The following is a 20298-nucleotide window of genomic DNA, read 5'->3' as shown; positions in this document are numbered from 1 at the left end:
TAGTTTGTAGCTTTGGTAAACATCATTTAATTTAGATTATGACGTGAAAAAGTGCCTGTGAAGGCCTAATTTCTGAATAAATGATTTGATTTTGATTTTGATCAAATCGGACACCAGAACTTTAATTCTGTTCGTGCCACAGAAATTAAACGACACATCAAAGTATCCAAACTTATTCAAATTACGCCCCGCAAAAGGGTTCGTACAGCAGAACCCAGCAATCGGTTGACTATACCGCCATGTCAAAATATTGGCATTATATCCTATGATATGAGCAACTAGCTAATACTTTTTTATTGCGCATGCCAAAACATCATACTCAAACACATGTCAAATTCTATATCACCGTGGCACGATCTCTAAAAATATACTTACTGATATAAGTATAAATAAGTAGGGATAATATAAATTACACAAATTAGGTTATTAGACCCAAATTTCGAGACAATTCTCGTATCTTGTGTTATGACTAACTTACAATACTACATTTTGTGATAAGTATATAAAATAAATACCAGGAACCAGGTCAATTGGAGAAGCGTTATTTTAGATCATGACCTGAGACCGACCGAGGTGGAGGGTCCGGCTAGTAGGGCGTGATGACCTGAGGCTACAGAGTTTGTCAAACGAGAACAGTAAAGGAGTATTAAGTGGTATGGTAAGTACCACTGGTCCATAATATTATACAGACAGTCAACACCTCGCAGGTCTCCATCCACCTCTACAGGCATGGCGCGGAATTTGGGTAGGTTGATGTGGTACTGACTGTACTTACATATTATTACGGACAGAAGCGCACTAAATTACGTAAATATATATGTTGTTTCATAACTCACCAAGATAGTTAGTACCTAAACAGTACCTAAACGGTACACAATAACTATTAGTATGGTTGTGGTTTTTTATTTCAACTATAAGTAAATACACTTTGCCTGGGTAGAATTTATTATTATCATTAGGTATATATAGTAAATAAATATATTAGGACAAATCACACAGATTGAGCTAGCCCCAAAGTAAGTTCGAGACTTGTGTTATGGGATACTAACTCACCGATACTATATTTTATAACATGTACATATATAGATAAACATCCAAGACCGGGCCAATCAGAAAGAGATCGTTTTCCATCATGACCTGACCGGGGCTCGAACCCTGGACCTCACGGTTCAGTGGCAAGCTCTTTACACTGCCTAACATAACTGCCTGCCTTATCTTTACTAACTATATTCCATTCCACATAAAATAAGGGAGATTTCGTAATATTCTTTCCCTTCCTAAAACGAAATAAAGACATCGAAGGTCTTTTTATGATGAAAAGTTTTAATAAGAGCGTATTCCCATTGTGAACACACTCTAAAAGTTAAAGAGAATTACGAACAAGTGGCTCCCTCTGTGTGAAAAGCGTGGAACTTCGTCTGTAACTTTTCCGACCGATTCAGTCAGTTGATTTCTCAGCATGACGTTATCAACACTATAATTCCGCGAAACGTTTCTAGATGGCGCTACTGGCTTTAAACTATGAACAGTTTAGGTAGGTACTTAATTTTTATTTGTATTTCGGAATATTTTTTCATCTTTATCAGTATCTAGTTTGCATGTTTATTATGTACAGCCAACAGAACATAAATCTACCTAAATTAGTCGCTATTACCGCCACTATTAATCGTGAAAAGGATACACTTGTAATCATAAGTATAGTGATTGACTGTATAGTTTGTTTGCTGCTATACCTATAGTATCATTTTCATTAGAAATTGAAACTTAGATTATAAATCCATACTAATATTATAAAGAGGAAAGATTTTTATTACGAAGTATTTTTGTACTACTGGGTCGATTTTGATGAAATTTGCCACAGAGATAGGCATAGATAGAGGAACCTTCAGGAGTAACTTAGGCTACATTTTATTATGATTTTACTCGAGCGAGCCGCTAATAAATGATAAGGAGCGAATAGGGTTAACCGTATGAGTCATCTTTATCGAACAAAAACTAGTAGTCGCTAACGATCGAATCGTAATGGATAGGCCAGTGAACTTTCCTAATGTTCCTAATGAAAAAATGACAGTGTGCGGTCGGACGTGCAGACAATAGTCAAAACGATGATGAATAATGTTTTGCTTGATGTTGTTAAAACTGGGACACGTTTTTGACTATTTAATCGTGATAAGAATTGCATTACTACAAGTATGAGTTGGTTACATACGAGTACAAATAAAAGTCCTGACTTATGAAAAATTTGGGCTTTTTCAATTTTTATGCTCCAGTGCAATCTGTTTAAGCGAAAAGCAGAGTGTCACTCTCCAGCTCTCTCAATCCACTGCTCACTTTTATCGTGAAAGAAGGACAAATAACTTAGCTGCCTGTCCCGGCTTTGTTCGGGTAAAAACATAATAAATTATACACTTAAACCTTCCTCAGGAGCCACACTATCAATTGATGAAAACCGCATGAAAATTTTTGAGTTTATCGCGAACAGGCAGACACATAGTCGTGGCAGAGGACTTTGTATTATGATATGTTTAAGGAAAGGACTATGGAGTATGGCTCAGATTTTGCCCAAAACTGGGATGACGTCGATATGGTGCAGTTTCTCGTATTCAAAATCTGTGCACAGTAGGAAGTTACATACATAGCTCCTATTTCTGGAATTCATGGAAGTTCTAACCACATAACGACATTTTAAATTAGGTTTCCGATTTTACGATAACCGTTGTAAATTTATCGTCACATGGACTTGCATTTAGTAAGCGGTAACGTTTAATATGTCTCGTATATTCATACTCATCCATACATTACATACCTGAAAATTGATCAAACCAATAATTTTCCGTTCACAAAATTACAAATAGGGCGCGAAAATATATGCAAATAATGCCATTATTTTTCAGCTAGTTAAAAAGCTTTCTGCGGATCCTCAAAATGATAGGCACACCGTAATTAATATTCTTTTTGATGATAGAATCATCAGATTGTTGTATTTACTTGAGCTATCCGAAGGTGTATTTAAGTGATGTTGGAAAATTGTAGTTTTCATAAAAAAGTTAAAGCTGAAGTACGTTTCGTTTTGTTGCGCCTTACAACGTTTGATATTGATAGAACGAGACAAAACCTACGTTTTAGCTTAAATTTTGCGTCAAAATCAAATCATTTATTCAGAAATTAGGCCTTCACAGGCACTTTTTCACGTCATATTCTAAATTAAAGTAACTGGTAACATTGCGTTATTTTTTTTTTACGAATAAGAAGGTTAAGTGGTAACATTGAATTAAGCGAGTAGGCAATACACTCTTCACGCGTTTATCTATGTTGTACAATAAATTAATGTTAATGTTCTTTACACGATGAATGATTCAACTTCTGATGTAACTATTGTAATAGGTTTTGGACGCACTGCTGAACTCAAAATCAAGTTGGTTAAAGTTGAAGAGACACAAGATCAAGGCTACGCCAAATCATTAATCATAGCGGTACTATTTCTTGCAAGCATCAGTTTCAGCGTTCAGTAAAACCGGCTCACGTCATAGTAACATGCTCCGAGCGCGTGCTCCGCCCCTCCACCCGCAGGCCCCTGCGGCGTCCACTTATATTTACAGACTCGACGACGCGCGGAACCGACGTCTTGCAGTCGGCTTCTCCAAATCTCACATTACAACCCTCGCGATGCCTCCCTTATGCGAAAAACCAACTGTTGCTTCACTAAGCAACGTCACGTAGCTAGGTGACGGACGTTCATAGCCTAATTTAAGGATTATTTTCGCATTTTTCTCGCAAAATGGTGTCGAAATCGCGCGGTGGACACGTGCTGGTGTGGGAACAGCCAGGGTTGGAAGACCAACGGCCGGCGAAGACCGGTGAGTTTCAGATTTTCAAGTTTTTCTCTCTCAAAGAGAGTTCCGATTTCCTCCATAATACGATTAATTAATGTAACTAAAAGGCCCTTAGTTTTCCCGATGATGTCATTGGAGGCAAAACGGGTAATCACGCGATGTATCGAATATACCCAAGCCATCCCATGCCTCAACGAGAATGACTTTGTTTAGATAGGTATTTTATTATCGATGTATATCGATCATCAATTTTAGAAAATATATTATGGACGATTTTTTGAACATTAGGTATATTTTAGTGATCTCTGTTTTTGTCAGTAAATGTCTCTATTTAGATCCTAATATAATTATTTTTTTGCTGAGCCAGCAATCTATCGCAATTATGTCATTTTTTGGCGTAATTATATGTACTTAATTTGACACAGTAATTTTCCTGCAAGCTCTGCTAATTCACTAATGTGTTTATGAAATGGTACATTTAAAAAAAAGTAATTCTAAAGTTATTTGCTTACACCATAAAGGTGTTCCACAGGGATCTATTTTAAGACACTTGCAATTTTATTTATTTAATTCGTATTAATGGTATTAAAATGTGTGCCATTTATCAGACTTAAAAGACAAGGGTTCCCGTTGTGAATAAGGGAGAAGGAAGGATGGTGGTTCTAAGAAATAATATCGACTTTCTGATGCAGTCTACTTCTATATACCTAACTTTCTGGTACGAAATACACTCAGTACTAAGACTATGCACATATGTAGTACTTAAGACTATGCACATATGTAGAAATATCGTGGTATTTGACGCATTAGGTACTAAAATACTTAGGCACTAAAAAAATCCCAAAGCCAAAATTTAATCCGAATAACAATATACCATTAACCACAATCAAACTCACAATCCAAGCGATACCACGGCAATCAGTGTCATTATCACAAATTATAGAGCAACCAACGCCCTTTATGGACGAAAAATTCGCAATTTTCCGGAAACACAATACAGGCAAGTGCAAGGCCGGGACAACAATAGTTTCATTGTTGTTGACACAGTTTTGAACATGATCTGGATACATGATCCGCGTAATGAGATCTCATTTCTAGTTTTTACTGAATTAGTTTAGTTTTTATATTCTTTTCCAAGTTGCCAGTAAATTTGTTATTGGTCTTTGTAACGAGTACTTTACAAGTAATTTATTATTAGAATAATCGATTCCATAATTTAAAATATTTAAGTAGTTATTGGTTGTCATAACTAAATATGTTTATACCATGCTCGATCAAAAATCTCTGAAATAAAGGAAGGAATTCCTTATAATATTCTTAAAGTGTAGTTATAGAATTATCATATTGAACAACTAATAGCGAGGTCGCTAACTATTTTGGTCGTTCTAATTGGTTGGTCAGTTCTTACAAGCTATCAATATCAAGATATAGGCGAGGCGTCATATTCAGATGAAAAACCATTGACCGAACACGTAATTTCGGCAATTTAATTTTTTAATAATTCAGGCAGATTTCCGAATCTGGGATCAGAATTGAGTCAAGATTTTCGTTTAAACAGAAGGGAATCCAACCAACTTTTCAAAATAATTTGGATATTGTAAGAATTTTTCTATCTATGTAATGAGATATTCGAAGACTTAATTAAGTAATTTAAATTGTTCATGTAAATTTAAATTGCTGTGATGTTCATTCACTATTGTCGCCTTCATTAAATATACTTATGTAAGTTTAATCAAGTCTTTTTATACGTGGAATTCCTGAATATAATTTCATGAATCATGTTCAAGATAGAAGAGTAATACAATTTGTAAAGTAGGATTATTTCAAAGACGCAATAAGTAAAGTTAACATACTTGATCAGTCTTAGCTTTACTTTTACCATAGTAAATGTCATTGAATCATTTTGATACGAAACGATTAGTCTTAAACGGGGTCTTATACAGTTCCAAGTATTCCAGCTTCTGCGTGATACGCCTAGTTGCCAATTTGCTACACCTATTGGACCTAATGGATGTCATCCTCCTTGCCATCCTTCTGATTACATCAAATTACTTCATCATCTTCATGTCAGGTTACTGTGAAGTTTCTAGAATGGCAATTCTTACAAATTTATTAGATGTCTTTGATTTAATGATGCAATTATCCTCACAACAAGAGTACCTATTGAAGTCCATCTAAAGAAATAAGAACATAAAAATTTACCTCAATTTTTTAAATTATTAATAGATAAAATATTTGTTTGGAGATCTATTTAAACGAAAATAAAAATCCAACTAGACGCAAACTCTAAAGTTACACAATATCAACGTCATCGCTAGTGCCAGTACTGACAATTTTTTTGCCACCTTATAGATAGGTAGGTAGTTGCTAAGTACTCACTCATTATTAATTATTTTTGATATTTAATACAAACTTGTGACATTTCGTCATATAATGTCTTCATCGATGTTATCTTGTCTTTGTATAATTACCTTTAAATGGTTATGAACAGACATTATACTCAAATATTTTTACAGAAAATATGAGCACGTTTTTTGTCAAAGATGACATCTTAAAAAAGGCTAAGTAACTACTGAATCGTTTACTTGCAAAGGATAACTACACGACAAGTACCAAAACATCGTAATTTATCTTTTATAAATTGACGTTTCATTATTTGTGTAAATATAAACTTTTAGAGTCATGTACCGTTTATATCAGCATCATTTACCAATGCAAAATCGTCATGAATAGAAATGAGTTATATGTTATGCTGTTTTCTCAAAACTTTATGACGTCTGGGACTGCGGTTCGTTTTCTAATATCATGAGCGAGCCACGTGAGAGAAGCCGAATTTATTCGCATACATTTGAGGGTTTTCTACGAACGTATTTTTAGTTTTGTTCATTACTTCATAGGCTTGTCTTTCTTCAACTAACGCAAAGCTTTTTGTGAAAGGGAGATGCACCTATTCTTGCAAAATTTGTATCATGTCAAAGAATGAAAATGTCTGGGGGTTTTCCAGTTTCAAATTTCTGTCAAATAAGTCTTATCAATGGGTTTGGTTAATAACTAAATTAATTACTTATTTGATATAAATATAATTAAATTCGTACGTAATTAAAGTTACGTGGATGATTTTTTCCATAAAGGAAGAAAGAAAATGTGACTCTTTTATCCTGTCTTTAATTTATTTGCACTTGACTCGAAACGTAATATTGAGAATATTTACAGAAGCACCACAAATGCAGCAAGTACCTAATGAGGTTTCTTGACGATTGAAGTTGAATATAAATCAAACGGGACTATCAATGTTTTCATTATTGTCAATTGTGTATAGATTGAAACCAGACATTCCTACTTAAAGTTATGCGTATAATCATAAATATTGTGATTGTGTAACGCACACGTGAAACAATTAGTGGCCTTCGACCGTCAACCCATCAGTCGTCACTTCGGTAAAAAGTGAAATGACAAACGTCTCGTCGTAGATCTAAGTATGAAAATATGCGAGTTTTTATCTACCTGTAGCTGATAATTAGCTTTTAACGAAATCCTTACAAAAATCAATCCCCCGGTCGCGTATGCCTGTCTGTATGAATACGATAAACTCAAAAACTACCGGACGAATTCTTATACAGTTCGTCAATAAATAGTGCGATTCCTGATAAAGATTTAGGTGTATAATTTATTATGGTTTAAGCCGAGACGGGCTGCTATTTTAATTAAGCATATTATATAAGCCCTTATTCCTGTCATACTCAGTCTGATTAGGTCTTTCTTTCTGCCTTTAAACTTCTAAATACAGAGGCACATAAATTACTTTGGCAACAGATCTGCTCCCGTCTCGCTTGTCTACATTTTTGTCTACGGATTCTTTGTTCTTAGTTTGAAATTCGCGAATATTTTATCCTACTAATTCTGTAAAAAATAAAAACAAACGTGAAAGTTTGTAACGATATAATATGTGTGTATGTCTGCTCCTTCTCGCAAAATCTACTGGATGGATACTTATGAAATTTAGCTAGAATATAACCTGGAATAAGACATAGGGTACTTTTTATCCCGACATTCACACGGGAGCGAAGCCTGGACGCAGTTACTTATACATAGATATTGTTTTGTACATAGATAAAAGAAATATGTTTTGTACTTAGCAGCCTAGTATCTAGTTATTTTATAAGGGTTTTTAAAACTAAATTAAAATGAAACTACGAACTGCCTTGTCAGCATCAGCACTTTATTTATCGTCAGCCATAGAGGAAACTATAGGTATAAATGTCTACGTATGAATGCCTCGTGTTTAGATGAATAAGCGTTTATTTCCAACTGTGTACGGTAATTAGTGTAGGTACATAATATAATATCTCATGAATTAATATTTTGTTAAAGCATTTGCCGCCAATGTAAAATAGACGTTTTGGCATCGTTTTGACGTTACGCGCTGTTTCGCGCGCTTTTCCTTGCCAAGTGTAAGGTTATGAAATTGCGTGTGAAATTGTAACTAGTCGCTTAAAAACTTATAGCCCGATCGTTTTATCTGTTTGAAAATCATTTCCATTAAGGTACATAGTTGGTTTTTATGAAATTTGCCGAGAAAAATGCTGATATTCAAAAAATATATTTGTATTGATTCCTGAAACGGCTGAAAGATGTTATTTGATAGTTAGTTGGATTTTCATGGCTCAAAGAGTGTATTAAAAGAGTGTACTTATAGGTATATCTACTTAGTTGAATGCAAGCGAGAGTATTATAACCAAACCTAGACTTTTCTGTAGTTAACGTCAATAAAAAGCAATAATCACAGTTAATAAACTTATTATTATCGATAGATACAGCAAACCAAAACAGTTTGCTTTTGATGCGGTTTTATTTAGATTTTTATAGCCCGATGGCTAGATGCAATAAAATTAATGATTTGTTAGTCTAGTCACATATATCTGTAGCTATTTTAGTCGTTTATTAGTTTTTACAACTAATAATTTCCGTTCGAGTTAACGAAGACAAAACCTATGAGAGAAAACCCTGAATTAGGTTTGATAGTTTTTGGACCATTTATAGATCACATCTAGGATTTTAATAATTGAGTCTGTCTGCTTTGTCAGACACGAGAACATATAGGTACTTGTAGGTACTGTGTGAGGAACATGTAGGTGAAAGTTATTAGAACCACGAATTAGGTATTCCACAATCAACACCACCCTTGGGATTTGATCTGACTCTAAGTTCCGCAACGTAAGACCATTTACGTTACGTAAATTACTAAAAATAAATTAAAGTGTAATATTTATCTGTGAAAAGAAAGGTGTCAGTGGTAGATGGAATTGTTTTTAAGGAAATAAGTATGAAGTGGTCTTTATTTAAGTGCATACCATCTTTTTCCAACTTCAATTTGGCGATCTATCAAACGAGATTTAACGATATCTTCCTTGTTCACAGGTGGTCTCGGCACGCGACACTTCGTCACCTTCATGCTGTTCCTCGGCATGGCCAATGCCTACATCATGAGGACCAACATGTCTGTAGCCATCGTCGCTATGGTCAACCACACGGCTTTGCCCGTCGTCGCGGAGGCTGTCGACACGGAGTGTGGAAACGTCGATCCAAATAACACTAGCGTAAGTTGATCTGTCATACTACATATTGCCAGCGACACGACAATAACTCTAAAAGATGAAGAAGGAATGGCGCGTCTATCATGAGGACTAACATATCTATGGCAATCGTCGCGGATGTCGACAGTGTGGAAACGTCGATTCGAAGAAAACTAGCGTAAATACGCTGTATGTCAGGACGATAATGATAATAAAACTATGGTTATAGAATCTATGGTTAACAAGACAATACTACTGGTAGTAGCTGAGGCAGTCGACACTGAATGCGGTAATGTTTATGTAACAAAATTAGCGTATATACGCTTTAAAAACATTTAAGAGATACACTCTACTATAGAATAGAATCCATCTTGTAAATTTAATGTTAAAACAAACCTCCAATTTTCCAATGAGGAAACCATGTTTTATATCTTGGCTGGTAGAAATAGAAATTTTAAAATTTCCAAAGGTACCTAATTATATAGAAATTTCGACGTAGTTTTCACCTAAAGTATGATGTACTATTTCTTATCTTTTCTTGCAGTCAGCGGCATCGCAGGACGGCCAGTTCCTCTGGACTTCGACACTACAGGGTTATATTCTCTCTTCCTTCTTCTACGGTTACGTCCTTACTCAAATCCCCTTCGGCGTTCTCTCTAAAAGGTCAGTAAGCGCAAACACACATTATTACTTCATATTTTTTTTGCAAACTCGATTGATTAATTATCCCATCCTGCTTTTAAGGAATGGCATAAAAAGTACTTATGTGGTAAGCGCATATAACCTTTCTGCAACCTCAATCAGCCGATACGGGAACTCCTCATACACTTAACGACTTGGGCATGAAATTTAATACAAACATGCATAGATTTAACCTGTTCTAAACGATTATAAGGTTGACAATGAACTAATGTAATAATTAAAATTTATTGGTAGAAGTAATAGCATTAGCGATAAGTCCGCCTTTGTGTTTATTTCTTCAGTTACAATAAAATTAGGTAGACCGTTTCTTCGCTCACCACGCTGGGTAGGTACGTATTATTATATATATTTAGTGGAGAAAAATCTATTTTTTCCTCTATTACTTTATCGAGATTAAAAATCTTTATTCTTAAACGCTCATACCCCTAAAATCATAATTTTAAATTTAATAAAATCATAATTTTAATTTAATTAATTTTTATGTTCACACTTACCTTTTTTTTACAATTAAACGAAATTATGACGGACACGGAACCTGGCTAGAAGGAACGATGGAAGTTGGAGTAAAGCTGTAACTGAGTGGTGGACAGCTAGATGGGTCGACCATATAAAGGAAATTGCTGGTAACAACTGGATAAGGATGGCCAGAGGTGGTTGACGTAGTCTGAAGGAGCATACCCAGCAGTGGGTCACGGATGGCCGATGGCAAATGATGATGATGAAGGACGGATGTTCTACCTATCATCAGCGCCCACGTTAGCCCTTATTTGTACAGAACCAGGAGTTCCTTTTATAGTTTTATATTTGTTATTACTCTTACGCAATGCACCCTGCTATATTCTATTAAATTTTATTTTTACTCTATTTTATTTTACTATATTGTTTATTTCAATAAAAATGAGCGCTGTGGTTCACGTCACAGCACGTAGCTGAGCTGGCAATCTTTTCATTTTTGAAAAAAACTGTGCTTACGTTTTTTTTTTACTTTTCTTTCTTTCACTCACGAGTTAGCAGAACTAGGGTTTTAGGCAGTCCACGGTCCACGCAGCTTTTTAGCGAAGTGGTTTATTTCGGAAGTGATATGCAGTTTGCCGCTCACTCCTGCGCTCACGCAAAATAGACACGAGGTTGCTGTTATTAGGGTAAGGCCAGCTTCATTTGACGTAGGCACTTAGTACCGAAAAAGTCATTACAGCTTGATTTATCGTTACGAACGTTATAAATATACACATATAAATGTTGTGGGCACACATCAACCCCCTTGAAAACAAATCTAAGTTTGTCCGGCTAATTTTATGTTCACACTTACCTTTAGCCGAAGTTCCGTTGTATACGCATATAGACATGTGTGTGGTTTGCCTGCTCCTTATTCTTTTATAAATCATAAATAAATATTAGGACAAATCACACAGATTGAGCTAGCCCCAAAGAAAATTAGTTTTATTTTTGTATTTTGATTCAGCCGGTAAAAAAAAGTAATTCTAATTAGCTCTGATAACGAACTTTACCTAACGTAAACGATTGTAGGAATAGTGAAAATCTTTTGTAGATGAATCATTGCGTTCTAATTAACAATGGTATACTTTTTATAAGGAGTTTAAAATGGTGTTTCACTTTCTTAATCTCCATTAAAGTTATCATTTGGGTCAGATATACCTATGTAAGCAAACTGTATGCGTAAGCATGACCTCTGTTTACCGACGACTAAGCCAAATTAAATTAGGCTCTTTGTGCTCATTTTGCTTCAAGAGATTGGGATTTTCTCGATATAATAATAACTAGGTATAATAGTGAGAAGCTAAATAAAAAAATTCTACATCAAGTAAGGCCATTTAGACTGAGTGTAGGTACTGGTTTCGAAGACACCTATGACGTCATTGGTTATGACGTCACTATAACGCTCGTTGAATTAATAACGACTCTTGACAGCGACAAATTAGATTATACGAGATTTGAGATCAAATTTGTGGCGTGTTCACTTTTCGGCAAACGGTCCGACCAAAAAGTGGAATTTCATCAAAAGCGCCAGTTTAGTCTATTGGTTCAGAACTGGACGCTTTGGAACAGTCCAGTTTATGCATGTGTATGATGTTGAATTTATTAATGGCGTAGATTAAGGCCCGTGCTGCGGTATTGACACAACATACTCTGATATACAACGTATATGAACAAGTAAATGGTGATGTGGCGTGTAAAACAGGAAATAGATATAAACATAAGAGCAGAATATATAACGAGAGAGAGAGAGAGAGAGATCTAATCTCATCAGTAAGACACAGATCCACAAGAGATAAGTCTCTCTCTTCCATGAGCGATTTTCTGCTTGCGAGCTCGAGTGTCGGAGCCCAGGGCCCGATTTTCTACTTTTTCTCTTCCACTTCGCACTTCTGGTCTTCGGCGTCCTTAGTTGTCTAGAATTAGTATTTTTTATTAGCCTATTGTGTCCCACTATTGGGGAAAGGAAGCAGAAAGGGGAGGCCTTTCTGCCACATTTCCCGATCCAATTCAAGCAATTGGATACAAATTCAAATAATTAATCAAAAGAAAATATATATCCCGACTGTGGAAAATCATCATTTTCTTATTATGCAAATGTCGACTTGTATTGTATTTAGGAGGAAAAGCATTTGTCTAGCAGTGCATTTTCTGCAACAGTTGATATCGTAATTTTTTTATATGATCTTCTTTCTGTTCTGTTAGACTTTAGCCTCTTTATCTATAAAAAAAGTTAACTTACACTTTAAGCTGTTTTGTCACTATCGCACTTTATAGTATTTGTCATTCACAGAAAGAGATAAAACATACTTTAGCTTAAAGTATGTTACACTGAGTTTCAGAATATATTTAAGTATGTTTAGTGGTAAAAAAAACCAGCCACACGAAATGTTGATTATACCGTTAATACATAAGTTATACCTAGATACTTATCTAAAATGGACGCTACAACTATCTATCTTGTTACATATGTTTTTACAACCACATAAAACGATCACATTAATCAACGTCGAAGCGAGCGTCATTTTACGATAGCCTTATTGTGGTGTCATGTGTTTATGACTCTGTGGCCACACTAGCGAATTTCTTTTTTTTTTTCTTCGAAAGCGAAAGACCTTTCGCCTTGACGAATGGATCCGTCCTGGAATAGATCCATTTAAATCCTCTTGTGGACATCGTACGTAGCGACAAAACGAAAATAGCCTTGGCAGTTGATAGCCAACAAGAGGGTTGACGTCAGGCGGGTTGGAAAATCTTCAACATTTTAATGTTCTTTTTTATTTGCAAGCTTTTATTTAGTTTCACCTGTCCCGTTGTCTGTCTGTAATCAAATCTTACAAGTTAGATTTCTCCTACTTCCAGTTGACCTATAGAGTTGAAATTCCCCACGTCGCTTCAGTTCCCATGACAATGCATTATTATGATAAGCGTGACCTGATGTTATAGCCCGGGTCGGCTTCAAACGAGGGAACTCCTCAACCGTTTACAGTACAGCACGGACATGGGTTTTGTGTCAAGCGTTAAATGGCATAAATCCCTGACGACGAAAAAAACTTGTTTTTAGCTGAATATTAACTGGTAACACGCGAAGATGGCTGAAATATGATGCTGATGATGATGCGGTTTCAGGTACGGCGCTCGGCTGTTCCTGGGCGTGGGCATGCTGATCAACTCAGTGTTCGGTCTCCTGGTGCCGGTGGCGGCCGAGGCCGGCGTCGAGTGGCTTATCCTGGTCCGGTTCATCCAGGGATTGGGCGAGGTAATGTGTCCAGGAAGCGTGAAGTTCCCGCTCTAAAATAGGACGACTACGTATCCTCACGTGGATGTCGTGCAAGACGACTAAGGGATAAAAGTCAGCTGACAGGCAACGATAGCATGCCAAAGGATTTTCGTCGGTCATCAAATCGCAGCCGAACATCCAATTTTTTTACTAGCGGCCCGTCCCGGCTTTGCTCGACTAAAACATAATAAATTATACCCCTAAACCTTCCTCAGGAATCACTCTATCTATTGGTGAAAACCGCATGAAAATCCGTGCAGTAGTTTTTGAGTTTATCGCGAACAGATAGACGGACGTGACAGAGGACTTTGTTTTATTATATATAAGGATAAGGAAGCAGGAACACACGCTTAGCATGTGATAGAATCTTTTTTACCAAGTAGGTCACACGTCTCACATAAGTATGTTTATCTTTACAGGGACCAATAGTTCCGTGTTCTCACGCTATGTTGGCTAAGTGGATCCCACCCAACGAGAGAAGTCGGATGGGTGCAGCTGTATATGCTGGTAAGAATACGAACAATTCATAAGTTTTGTTTTGTTCTCAATTTGAGAACAAAACTTATGGAAACAAAAACTGTGTTCACAGTATAATATGAAATTCAAATTCAAATCATTCAGAAATTAGACCTTCACAGGCACTTTTTCTCGTCAATTTTTATATTTATAGTTATAGTTATTTCTCACAAGCTACAAACTACTGGCATTTCGGAACGACCACTGCTGAGAAGAAATGCCAAAAGAAACTCATTTGAACAGTGTTAGTCCCTATCATGCCAGATCGGCTTACCATTATTGTTTCTTACAATGTTTTTTTTTTCTAATAATATATAAAAGTACATAATGTACATAGTCAAAAGGTATATCAAAACAGGTTACGATTGTGATCCGAGTGCTGATTATAATATAAAACACAATTAACTTACATGAAAATATATGAGAAACTATGTTCTGAGAATTAATATGTTCAGTTAATTAACTTATTACAAGTTCATAAATTAGACTATTTAAGCTAAATAATCTATGGTATTAATGCATATGATACTATACACAATATTTAATTACTCTATACGTTCGAATCGAATAAAATAAGGACAGAACGAAACGAGCATAAATTTATTTCCTCACTATTTTGTGGCACCGATGTTTCAATTCGTATAAAGTGCAGTGCTAAAAGTGAACTCATTTCATAGCGTCATTCAAGTGAATTTTCAGTCTTCTCAATTTATACCAACATATGTCTGTAGCTACCAGTTACGACGCCACTCTCTCTTGGCCCTGGCAGAAGGGGCAAATTCCAGACGTGCTTGCTTGTCATCAATCAAGGATGATATGCGTTACTAATGGTCTGTCTAGGGACGCCGACGACTGTGCGAAGCGGAGATGGAAAAGAAGAAAAGCGGACACTGTGCTCCGACGTGTGAGGAAGGAACCGGGAAAACGCCCAGATAAGAGAGAGACCAGTTACAACCTCACCCTTATTGACGCACTATCCTGATGTTTCTTGAGACTATGAGATGTTTCTTTTCAATTCTTATATTATCTGTTCCCAGGAGCCCAATTCGGCACAGTGATCTCCATGCCCCTGTCAGGCTTGCTGTCAGCCTACGGTTTCTCGGGCGGCTGGCCTTCCATATTCTACGTGTTCGGCCTCATCGGCACGGTCTGGTGTGTGGCCTTCCTCCTCTTCGTCTCCGAGGACCCGGAGCAGTGCAAGAATATCAAGGAGAATGAGAAGAAGTACATTCTTAGTTCGCTGTGGGGCGCTGCTGGATCCAGTGTTAGTGTTTTGTACATTGTTTTCTACCTTTGTCGACCTCGGTGGCGCAGTGGTAAAGTGCTTGCCTCTGAACCGAGAGGTCCCGGGTTCGACCCCCGGTCGGGTCATGATGGAAAATGATCTTTTTCTGATTTGCCCGGGTCTTGGATGTTTATCTATATATGTATTTGTTATAAAATATAGTATCGTTGAGTTCCCATAACACAAGTCCCGAACTTACTTTGGGGCTAGCTCAATCTGTATGTATTTATTTATTTATTACCTCCGTTCAGTTTTCTGTCAGAGATTTAATTTTACACTTTGAATCTTCAATATTAGGCGCAAGTCGACAGCACATCAACTCAACCAGATTTATTGAAAAATTGCCGTTATTTCTGCAAGATTATACGTGCAAGATAAATTTATATGTGTTTGATTACATAGTTTTTTAATTAAGTTATCGAAGCTTCATTTGTTGATATTTTAAATAATGTTCTTAAGATTTTGACATCAAAATAATGCAATACCTATATTTTGCAGTCACCACCAATCCCATGGAGCAAGATTCTGATGTCGATGCCGTTCTGGGCGATCATGTTGGCGCACATGGGACAGAACTACGGCTACGAGACCCTCATGACGGAACTGCCCACCTTCATGAGACAAGTGCTGCACTTCTCCATCAAGGATGTGAGTACCGATTTATGACGTAGTTATTAAGCAGACCCGCATCAAAACCTAACCTGTTGTCCTGTCCCAACTGCCCCACTGCACTAATAGAGAATTTGATTGAGGTCAACGAAAGAGCGTTCGGCGTGGCCATATACTGGTTGAACACCGTCTGAACAGCCATTCCGACTCGACAAGAAAACCGCATCAAAATTGCCCTGTTCGTGTGCGTTGGTAGACTTATAATTCTTATTTGAATGCAAGGGTGCATTCAAACGACAACCTTTAATTGAAACTCCCTTTGTTACCAGTTTTCAATTCGATCGATGAATCATACAATACAAATATAGACCATGATTTTTGTAATAACGTAGTAGGTGTGAAAGTCAATAAAAGCTGCAAGTCCCCGCCTGCTCGAGACCATTAATCATGTCGATTGTGACCGCGGAGGTCAGGGTTCGAGCCGGGTCAATTGGTTGATTGAATCACGTCGCGTGTCCAGATACGTTTAGCTGTTGAGTCTGCCAATTTGGCGAATTGACAATTGCGTGACGATCATTAGCTTGTTGGTAGATTTAAATTTTATGTAATTTAAGTTGGTTATTTAAATTGTATTATAGAAGTAAACACTTATTATTCTTAAATCCTATTTTCGTCGTTACTTAAATCCTATTTTCGAAACTTATAAATACGAAAGTTTGTAATATGTGTGTTTTTTATTCTTTCACGTAAAATCTACTGGACGGATTGTTATGAAATTTGGTATACGGCCAGAATATAACCTGGAATAACACAGATTTTTATCCCGAAATTTCCACGGAAGCAAAGCTCCGGGCGCAGCTAGTATATTTATTATTAATTTATATTGCCATCAATTTTATACGACCCCTGTTATATTTTTTATTTCATCGATAAATACCCTTGATTTTTTTCCAACCGTCGTTTACTGTCGTGATTTAAATGATTGGTAAATTCCAGAACGGCTTCGTATCAGCTCTCCCGTACCTGTGCATGTGGCTGTTCTCCATGTTCATCTCAGTGGTGGCGGACTGGATGCTGGCCAGCGGCCGCCTCAACCACACGCAGGTCCGGAAGCTCATCAACAGTATCGGTGAGTGTTGACCTTGGCGATTTTAGCAACTGGTCCTAATGCTCCTGAAGATAATTTTGATTTTGACGTGACAACGTCTTAAATTAGGTTGCGGCTGGGAGTCACTTATGAAAAAGTGTAACGCCCGGTAACGTTACGATGAGTCACCGAACGAGAGAGAGGCCCGCCGAATGCCTTGCGTCTCTCTCCCACTCAACTATGATCGGTCTGCCGCGCGCGTAAAAAGACGTTGTCACGTAAAATCTTCCCCGTAAAACCGACTTTACAGGCAACCATTTTTTTATATTAATTTACTTTTATTATATAATATGTATATTTGTCTATTGCATGTCAGATATGAGTAATGTGAGAAGCAATATTTATTCCACCATATATGTAATAAATTACTTCATTTCTAATCTCAACTAATATTACAAATGAGAAAGTAACTTTGTTTGTTACCTCTTTACGCATTATCTACTGGACCGATTGTTTTGAAATTTGGTACACGGGTAGAAAGTAATCTGGAATAACGCATAAGGCACTTTTTATCCCGAAATTCCTACGGGAGCGAAGCCCCGGGGCGCAGATAGTGTGCAATAAATGATTTCTAAGATTGAATAACCACATGCTTCTTACGACTTTAATAGTTGAAATTCGATGGTTTGCTATTGCCTTCTCCATTACACTATCCGGAGTGATATCTTTAGCTAGATTATACATACAAACAAATATTTATGAGCACAAGTACTAATATTTCACCACGCTAGGAATTGGATCCAGGACCTCCAGATAGCGGACGGGTGTGTGGTTGTGTCGTTTCGTATTTGAAGCGATGGTGGTGTGATGGTTAAGACGAAGGTCCCAGGTTCGAATCCTACTCGTGCCACATTACTTTGTATACCAATCTGACTCATGTATAGTAGTTTTCATCGTCCACCACTTGCTTCCGGTGAAGGAAAACATCGTGAGGAAACTTGCACACTTGATTGATTCTTATTAACTTGTATGTGAAATGGAGATGGCAATGGCAAACCACTCCATTCATAATGCCAAGAAAGTTGTTGTGTGTGTTTCATTCCACGTAATAACCACGACCCATGAGAAGTACGACTATGAAGAAGAAGTGTGGTGACTACTCCACCACGTCTTCTAAACGATAGAACGAACCGTTTTCTGGCTCAATTTTGAATTCTCGAAGTCAATAAAAATATATTTTCCTTCAGGTGAATACGGTCCGGCCATCGGTTTGTTCGTGGCGGCCAACACGGGCTGCAACCCGGCGGCCACGGTCGCCGTCCTGGCCATCGGCGTCGGGCTCAACGGCGGTATTTACTCGGGTTTCAAGGTGAGAACTCATTTGACGAAGTAACGAAGCCTTGCATTTCACTTCTCACTATCGAATCGTTTCGAAGTGAGACGCAGCGTAGCAATCACCTGGCGCAATGTGTTGCGTCTCACTTAGACCCCCTAAGAGTATGGTGTTCAAATCACGGGGGGGAGGTCAGATTTCTCTGTGGCAGACTGTACATACAAGAATGGTAAAGTTAAGTGAGAGATTTTCGACAGATTTGCCCTTTCGGGCATGCGATATTTTTCAATAACAAAATTATCAACACATTATTAGTCAATATTCATCACTGGCGTCTCTTTCTTCTCTTATACCTGTGTGTTGTTCCAGGTGAACCACCTGGACCTGTCGCCGCGGTTCGCGGGCATCCTGATGTCGTTCACCAACTGCCTCGCCAACCTCACGGGGCTGCTGGCGCCCATCGTCGCCGGATACATCATCGAGGGCCGGGTCAGTGCTTGCCTTTTATACTACCCGTACTTGATAGCTATCGTGTTTAATTATCTCTTTTCTCCGCAAGTAGATAGGATGTTAACAATAATTTTAAAATTCGGAAGATTCGGCTGTTTTTTATGTACAAATTTCTTTACAGCCCTACTGTTAGATAATTCTTTTAGCATTATGTCCACCTTTTGTACTTTACAAATTGTATTTTGTGCAATTAAGTTTAAATAAATAAAAAGCCCCGTTTTTATACAACCTGCCTGCCTGAAGTCAATTGCTTGTGAATGTTTTCTTTTTTGCTTACAAATCGAATTGTTTTTTCAGAAATTAGACCTTCACAGGCCTTCCTTTTTCACTTCATATTATAAATTAAAATTTACCAAAGCTACAAACTACTAGTATTTCGGTATACCTAGGATGTCTTAGTCGCCTCGAACGACGACGTCCACGGGTGGATAGTGATCCTATTCTAGGGCGAAACCACACTTTTCCGTAATGACAGTATTCACTTGTTTGTTATGTATTGCTATAGAGCTATTTAGTTACATATTGCTATAGAGCTATTTAGTTACGTATTGCTATAGAGCTATTTAGTTACGTATTGCTATAGAGCTATTTAGTTACATATTGCTATAGAGCTATTTAGTTACGTATTGCTATAGAGCTATTTAGTTACGTATTGCTATAGAGCTATTTAGTTACATATTGCTATAGAGCTATTTAGTTACGTATTGCTATAGAGCTATTTAGTTACGTATTGCTATAGAGCTATTTAGTTACATATTGCTATAGAGCTATTTAGTTACGTATTGCTATAGAGCTATTTAGTTACGTATTGCTATAGAGCTATTTAGTTACGTATTGCTATAGAGCTATTTAGTTACGTATTGCTATAGAGCTATTTAGTTACGTATTGCTATAGAGCTATTTAGTTACGTATTGCTATAGAGCTATTTAGTTACGTATTGCTATTGAGCTATTTAGTTACGTATTGCTATAGAGCTATTTAGTTACGTATTGCTATAGAGCTATTTAGTTACATAACAAACAAGTGAAATAATAGATCCCAAATAATAGATCAATCTGAGAATGGATTTGATGT

At 37.0% G+C, this 20298-nt stretch overlaps 1 protein-coding gene across 2 annotated transcripts in view; it reads left to right on the top strand.

The window, feature by feature from the left end:
* The window catches only part of Picot (picot), a 54074-nt gene that overhangs the window by 31508 nt on the left and 2268 nt on the right, over nt 1-20298 (top strand). The window contains exons 1-10 of one of the 2 annotated variants that reach the window (XM_053753939.2): nt 3595-3857; nt 9252-9430; nt 9951-10069; nt 13733-13862; nt 14303-14390; nt 15437-15663; nt 16183-16332; nt 17290-17422; nt 18628-18749; nt 19083-19202. In XM_053753939.2, the coding sequence (XP_053609914.1) occupies nt 3779-3857; nt 9252-9430; nt 9951-10069; nt 13733-13862; nt 14303-14390; nt 15437-15663; nt 16183-16332; nt 17290-17422; nt 18628-18749; nt 19083-19202 (1347 nt within the window). In that variant the 5' untranslated portion in view covers nt 3595-3778. Of the gene's footprint in view, nt 1-3594; nt 3858-9251; nt 9431-9950; nt 10070-13732; nt 13863-14302; nt 14391-15436; nt 15664-16182; nt 16333-17289; nt 17423-18627; nt 18750-19082; nt 19203-20298 lie in introns of those variants that run through there. The other variant, XM_053753940.1, reaches the window with a different exon arrangement.

Source organism: Plodia interpunctella, chromosome 13, assembly GCF_027563975.2.
Source record: "Plodia interpunctella isolate USDA-ARS_2022_Savannah chromosome 13, ilPloInte3.2, whole genome shotgun sequence".
Lineage (NCBI taxonomy): Eukaryota > Metazoa > Arthropoda > Insecta > Lepidoptera > Pyralidae > Plodia > Plodia interpunctella.
This window is presented reverse-complemented; position numbering and strand designations above follow the sequence as displayed.